Source organism: Coregonus lavaretus (assembly GCF_964263955.1).
Source record: "Coregonus lavaretus genome assembly, chromosome: 19".
Classification (NCBI taxonomy): domain Eukaryota; kingdom Metazoa; phylum Chordata; class Actinopteri; order Salmoniformes; family Salmonidae; genus Coregonus; species Coregonus lavaretus.
Genome location: NC_140006.1, coordinates 15622490 through 15630030, shown reverse-complemented (window position 1 = coordinate 15630030; position 7541 = coordinate 15622490). Strand labels below are relative to the sequence as shown.

Genomic DNA, 7541 nt, shown 5'->3' with positions numbered 1-7541 from the left:
ACTACAAGGGTGAATACAGTATCTTACTATTGTGTTATTTTCATAGAAAGTATAAACACTTAAAGCCCAGGGGAAACAGGGAAGCAGTTAGCAGGCTGTGTTTGGGCCATACATGAATAGAGGGGAGAGAGAATAGAGGAGGGAGAGGATGGAGGAAAACATAGCAGAAGGACAGGAAAAAACAGATGGTCGTTAACAAACACTGTAGACATGTTTAACATACACATGAGTGAGTGAGTGGGTAATCTAACTTTCCTCTATTTATGATCAACAAATGCAAAGGGCACTCTCCACATTTTGGTCAGAGCAGAGCACAGACAGGAAGAGTGTGTTTTCATGGTCTAAGGGTCCATCAATTTCCAACAAAGGACAGCTTGTGGCAGCTGGGCCTGGGTATAAACTCTTCATTGCGCCTCATGTCCACCAGATGCATCAAACTCTTTGCGTTCCGGGGGAAGTCATTAATTGTCAATGGAGCAGTCCGCAACGCTATGTTGGGGGTGCCGCAATAGGCTGTGGTGCATTCTGTGTACCGCATGCATTCAATATTTTCAACTCGTGTGTTGCTTTACGGTGGTACAAACTGAAGTACAGTCACAGACTCCAACTAGCTAGCGTTTAGCTACTGTAGTTGAAAAGCAAAGCACATGTGCGTCAAGTACGGAAGATGTGGGCTAGACATCCGGCAAAACAAAACGCATATGCATCTGGTGGACATTGGGCAATAGAGACCTCCATGCAGTGGAAGCAGCTGGCTGAGCCAGGGGGAAGAAGGTGGTGTTATCTAGAGATTACCCATCAGGCCATTGGACAGGAAGCAGGGACAGAGGAACAGGAAGTATGGCCAGGTCAGCTGTAGGCTGATGGGAAAATTCCCAGCTACAGTAATAAATACAGGTGTGTGCTGGGGGATATGTGTAAACCTCTTTTATCTTCTGCAAAGAGACCGCTGAGAGACCAGTCTCAAGTCCTACTAGCTCCATACAGAGAATGCAGGTGTGTGTTTGTTTTTCTTTTTTGGCTTGTGTGTGTTTGGTCTGTCCCTGTGACTGTGTGCATGATTGTGGTATTGGAACGTTGTTGTTTAATCTATTTGTTGTTAGTATCATTATTGTGACAGGAGGAACAGACATTCCCAAATATTCCAATCTGGAATTCCAACTGAAGGTGTCAATACCTCCAAATGGTGGTTGTTGCTCTTCTGTCAAGGCAACCTGAAGACAAGCTTGTCATCTCAGGGTTGACCTCAATCGACACTCACCCTGTCTGTGGCCTGTGGCCGAGGCCTGTTCACTTATTTATAGTCACGGTTGAATAGAATGTGTTGAATAATGCAAGGAGAGAGCAGACATAGTTAGAGCTCACGGCAAGGACAGAGCACAGAGACAATACCAGAGCTATCAGTCTGAGAGTTTGCTTGAGACTGAGGAGCAACACTGAGGCCCATTGAACTCTAATGGAACTGGAAGGAGTTTCTCCACAAATTGCACACTACAGTCAGATCATAAGACATATTTCCATCTATTCAGGGAAATAATGAAAAATCTAGTTAGAGAGTTGGCCCCAGTTTACATTCAGTAATGCTAATACCTAGGATATGAATTTGCTTGGTAGTACCTATGTAATTACAGTGTAGAAACACATTGTTGCTACATACAGGTAAATGCCAAAATAATGGAAGCACTTCAGTAAATGAGGGATACAAAGTATATTGAAAACAGGTGTTGCAACCCTCCGATAGAGTTCCAGACACTTGTAGAATCTATGCCAAGGTGCATTGAAGCTGTTCAATTAAGACACTTTATGTTGGTGTTTCCTGTATTTTGGCAGTTGCCTACTTGTTATACCTGTACTTGAAGCACCCCTTAAAATATGAGGCACAATGTTCTATTTGATATTCACTTGAACATTATCATTCCCCTATATAACCAACGCAGAAAGTATCACCTAAAAAGCAAAACAAAAGAATAGAGGGAGACACCCCCTTCCCTCGACCCCCCCCCCCCCCCCCCCCTCGACCCCCCTCTCTCTCTCCTCCCTCTCTCTCTCACACACACCAGAAGTAGAGTCACCTCCAAAATTATAGACACCCTTGATAAAGATGGGCAAAAAAAGACTATCAAATAAATAATTCAAATACTGAGCTATTTCATATGCTCAACAAATTGAGAAAATTATATGATTTTATAATAGCACAATTGCTCATAGAAATAGATATTGTTTAACAAGTAGCCTAATACTTTTTTTCTCTCAAAAAGATAGCTGTCAAAATTATTGCCACCCCGGCTTTCAATACTCCAGCACCCTCCCCTTGCGAGGATAACGACAGAGCCTTTTTCTCAAATGTTTTATGAGATTGGAGAACACATTGGGAGGAATCATAGAACTTTCCTCCATACAGAATCTTTCCAGATCCTTGATATCCTTCGACTGTCCTCTTCAATTCAAACCACATGTTTTCAATGGGGTTCAAGTGCGGAGACTGAGATTGTAAAATATTGATTTTATAGTCAATGAACCATTTCTTTGTGGATTTTGATGTGTGCTTGGGGTTATTGTCTTGCTGAAAGATCCACTTGCGGCCAAGTTTCAGGGTCAGATATACTGCTTGCAGAGGCAACCAGGTTTTTGGCTAAAATGTCCTGGTACATCATGCCGTTGACTTAACGAGGGCCCCAGTATCAGTGGAAGCAAAATAGCCCCATAACATGAAAGATCCACCACCATATTTTACAGTAGGTATGAAGTACTTTTCTGCATATGCCTCCGTTAATTTAAGCCAAACGCATCACTGGTGTGTGTGACCAAAGAGCTCTATTTTCATGTAATCTGACCTAAAATCTAAAATCCCTCACAATGTGTTCTCCAATCTCATGAACATTTTAGAAAAAGGATGTGTCGTTATCCTCGGAAAAGTTCTGGAGTATTGAAAACAGGAGTGACAATAATTGACACCTCTCTTTTTACGATTTTTTAAAATTACTTGTTAAAAAACATATCTTCATCTGAGCAATTGTGTTAGTATAACATAATATAATTTCCCCACTTTTTTTTGCATACAATATAGCTCAGTGTTTGAATTATTTATATGATACCGTTTTTTTTTTGCTCATCTTTATCAAGGGTGCCAATAATTTGTGAGTTGACTGTGGTGCCAAATTGCCACGCTTTCACCTACAAAATCAAAGAGCAAAAGAAAGCAAATATTGTGAAAGCTGTTATTCAAACAGCAATCTGGTCAACCTGATTAAGATTGGGTAACAAAATTGAGCGGGTAACAAGATATTCAAAAACAATACGTTATCCCAGAGGACACCGCTCCTTTTACTGCATTACCTAATCCCATCAACCATTGCGGGAGGCGGGAACATGGCTGGTTGTCAACGCAACGTGTATGTCATTACAAAAAGTAACGCCCATCACATCATCTCAAACCAATAGGAAGCCTTAGAAATTACATCATTGTTATTTTCAGTATAGCAGCAGCATAGAAGTGGATAAAGTTCGTCTCCACGTTGGAAGTGGTAGAAAGTACATTATATCGAGTGAGATACAACATCTGCTTAGAAAAGAAAAGCCTTATTTCAATAGGCAAATCGAATTTTACAAAAATCCTAATTGAAACAAAGACGCATATCGATTGAGGAAGTGAATATTTTTTGTTTGATACTATTCTTATTTTATCAAGCCTCAAGAGAAGTTTCCACATCGGACATCAAAAGTTGTCCTCCGAGTTGAGGTTCGAACATTAGGCTACTTGTCCTGAAACTGTCAAAAGATTGGGGACATCGGATTGCAATTTATCAGTCCAAATTGTTTATTGCAATTTCAACATTTGATGCTTTTATTTTTTTTCTAACAACTATCTTCGAGATAAAGACCCGTCAATTGATGCCCACCAAGATGGAAGCTACATTCTATGACGAATCGGTAAATGGTCAGCAAGGCGCAGTGGGTGGATATCATGGGTTTAACCCGAAAAGTATGAAGCAGAGTATGACACTGAACCTCAACGACCCTAAAATGTTTAAACCTCATCTGCGGGCGAAAGCTTTCGATATACTGACGTCCCCTGATGTGGGATTATTAAAACTGGCCTCTCCGGAATTGGAAAGGCTCATCATCCAGTCCTGCAATGGGTTGACAACTCCGACCCCAACTCAGTTCCTCTGTCCCAAGAACATCACCGACGAGCAAGAGGGTTTTGCTGAGGGTTTCGTGCGGGCGCTCGCGGAGCTTCATTATCAACAGCATATGCCCGATGGCAGCTCTGACTCTCAGACGAATGCTTCCAACGACATGGCATCGGCATCTACTGTGTCGGACAGTCCTATACCCTACAGCTGCACCGTGCGTCCGGAGCCACCGGAATACACAAACTTGGGCCCTTTCAGTCGGGCTGTCAGCTCTGCGTCGGCACCTACCGGCGACAGACACTCCTCCGCCAGTTACACGTCCGTCCCGTCCCAAACCCACATCGAGACCCCGCTGCTAGCCCAGCACCCAAGGCTACAGCCATTCAAGGAGGAGCCCCAGACGGTGCCCGAGATGAGCGGCGATACCCCTCCGATGTCTCCTATCAACATGGAGAGCCAGGAGCGGATAAAGGCCGAGAGAAAGCGCATGAGGAACAGGGTGGCCGCGTCCAAATGCCGGAAAAGGAAGCTGGAGAGGATCTCGAGGCTGGAGGACAGGGTCAAAAACCTGAAGACCCAACACACAGAGTTGGTCTCTTCTGCCAACGTGCTCCGGGACGAACTGGCACTGCTCAAACAGAAGGTCATGGACCATGTTAACAGCGGGTGCCAACTCATATTGACGCAGCAGCTTCAGGCGTTCTGAACGGCCAAAATACATTGCGCTTTGAGTGAGATACTTTTCATTATTGGACCAAACGCAGCTCCTATAGGGGCGTGATACAGTTCTTCGTCTTTGCGCCCTGACAGAATGGCGACAAGAAAAATAAACGTATTCGTGGAATAAATAGTGGTGGCTAAGGACAAAAAAAACAGTGGCAATGCCTGTTGCTCGATGACGAGTTCTGACATTGTCTAGTATGTATATAGACCAAGTCTAGCACTGAGTTTTCTCACCAGCGACAAGTTGTACAATGTAACACTATACGAGACATTGCTTTCTTGACACACCTTGTGCGAGGACTGACCCAGAGGTGTTTGTGTACTAGGACTGACACAAAACTGCCTTACTTTCTTAACATTTACATTAATACAATTTTGTGAAAAGGTTCAAACAAATGTTAGACCTGAATTAATACTTTATCATAATACTATTTTTATGCCTGTCTTTTGAGCACTTCAGAAACTATGTATAAACGACAAATACAATGTGGAATAAAAGTCATGAATTGAGAATAGTCTTTGTTATAATTATTAAGAATGGGGTTTTATTGGGACAGAAAAAAGGTTACTAGTTCATCCTGGGATGAACAGTGAATTAATATAATGTTTGTTTACAGTGAAATGGGGACAGACAGACTGACCATTGAGTCACTCCAGTGAAGTGTAATCGCTTGGTAGGGGACCGTGTTCCTCGACAACGATTGGACATCGTTTCGGAAATGAGCAGCAAGCAAGCCAAATATGGCAAGAGAGCTCTGGGAGCAGCTACGTTTTCTATGACGGGTAGGTCAGGGTGTCCCTAAAATACTGTCTCCTGTTGTAAATGCTGGTTGGTAGTAGTAGTCTTACGACTTGAGTTTTAAGGAGCTGAGGTACTACATAACAAATTAAAATATATTTGATAACGAGTTCACATGACTGAGAAAGAAAAACATTATTCTTCAATAGTGTCTTGTGTAGATAGTGTAATGTGTTCAATAGATGTGTATATGTGTTCACGAGTGTCAACTACTGCTCCCCCTCACACCTACACTGCTGCTTAAATGATTACCACTATGCTGCTATTCATTGATTATTGATTAACATTTCCATTAGTATCTATTCATCCTGCTACTGGTCACTATTACTCCTGTTTACATGTACAGTGCATTTGGAAAGTATTCATACCCCTAGACATTTTCCACATTTTTGTTACGTTACAGCCTTATTCTAAAATGGATTACATTGTTAGTTGTTCCCGATCAATCTACACACAATACCCCATGACCTTAATGACAAAGCACAAACAGGTCTTTAACATTTTTGCTAATTTATAAATACCCCCCCCCCCCCCCAGAAATATCACATTTACATAAGTATTCAGACCCTTTACTCAGCACCTTTTGCAGCGATTACAGCCTCGAGTCTTCTTGGGTATGACGCTACAAGCTTGGCACACATGTATTTGGGGAGTTTCTCCCATTCTTCTCTGCAGATCCTCTCAAGCTCTGTCAGGTTGGATGGGGAGCGTCGCTGCAAAACTATTTTCAGGTCTCTCCAGAGATGTTCGATCAGGTTCAAGTCCGGGCTCTGGCTGGGCCACTCAAGGACATTCAGAGACTTGTCCCGAAGCCACTCCTGCGTTGTCTTGGCTGTGTGCTTAGGGTCGTTGTCCTGTGGAAGGTGAACCTTCGCCCCAGTCTGAGGTCCTGAACGCTCTGGAGCAGGTTTTAATCAAGGATCTCTCTGTACTTAGCTCCGTTCATCTATCCCTCAATCCTGACTAGTCTCCCAGTCCCTGCCGCTGAAAAACATTCATTTCATTTTCATTTTTGTCATTTAGCAGACACTCTTATCCAGAGCGACTTACAGTAGTGAGTACATACATTTTCAGCGACACAGCATGATGCTGCCACCACCATGCTTCACCGTAGGGATGGTGCCAGGTTTCCTCCAGATGTGACGCTTGGCATTCAGGCCAAAGAGTTCAATCTTGGTTTCATCAGACCAGAGAATCTTGTTTCTCATGGTCTGAGTCCTTTAGGTGCCTTTTGTCAAACTCCAAGCAGGCTGTCATGTGCCTTTTACTGAGGACTGGCTTCCGCCTGGCCACTCTACCATAAAGGCCTGATTGATGGAGTGCTGCGGAGATGCTGACATGCACTATCAACTGTGGGACCTTATATAGACAGGTGTGTGCCTTTCCAAATCATGTCTAATCAATTGAATTTACCACAGGGGACTCCAATCAAGTTGTAGAAACATCTCAAGGATGATTCATGGAAACAGGATGCACCTGAGCTCAATTTCGAGTCTCATAGCAAAGGGTCTGAATACTTATGTAAATAAGGTATTTCTGTTTTTAATTTTTAATAGATTAGCAAAATGTTCTAAAAACCTGTTTTCGCTTTGTCACTATGGGGTATTGTGTGTAGATTGATGACGATGTTTCATTTATTTAATCCATTTTAGAATAAGGCTGTAAAGTAACAAAATGTGGAAAAAGTTGAGGGGTCTGAATACTTTCTGAATGCACTGTATATAATACCATTAGTATATTACCATAAGTATTTATATATTCCTGCTACCAGTCATGTTTCAGTCCTGTTTACCTGTATATCTGCCTATCACGCCTACACTGACACTTGCACACACCACACACACACACAGACACACATTCCACCATGCACACACCCACCCACC

At 42.7% G+C, this 7541-nt stretch overlaps 1 protein-coding gene across 1 annotated transcript; it reads left to right on the top strand.

The window, feature by feature from the left end:
* Positions 1-3500: 3500 nt before the first annotated feature.
* LOC311146669 (transcription factor Jun-like) lies at positions 3501-5372 on the top strand. The gene has a single exon (XM_084183201.1). The coding sequence runs from the start codon at positions 3892-3894 to the stop codon at positions 4840-4842; it is 951 nt and encodes a 316-aa protein (XP_084039327.1). The 5' UTR covers positions 3501-3891; the 3' UTR covers positions 4843-5372.
* The last annotated feature ends 2169 nt before the right edge of the window (positions 5373-7541 follow it).

Excerpts from the sequence above, each read along its gene's own strand:
- LOC311146669 (XM_084183201.1), top strand. The coding sequence starts at position 3,892 with ATGCCCACCAAGATGGAAGCTACATTCTATGACGAATCGGTAAATGGT.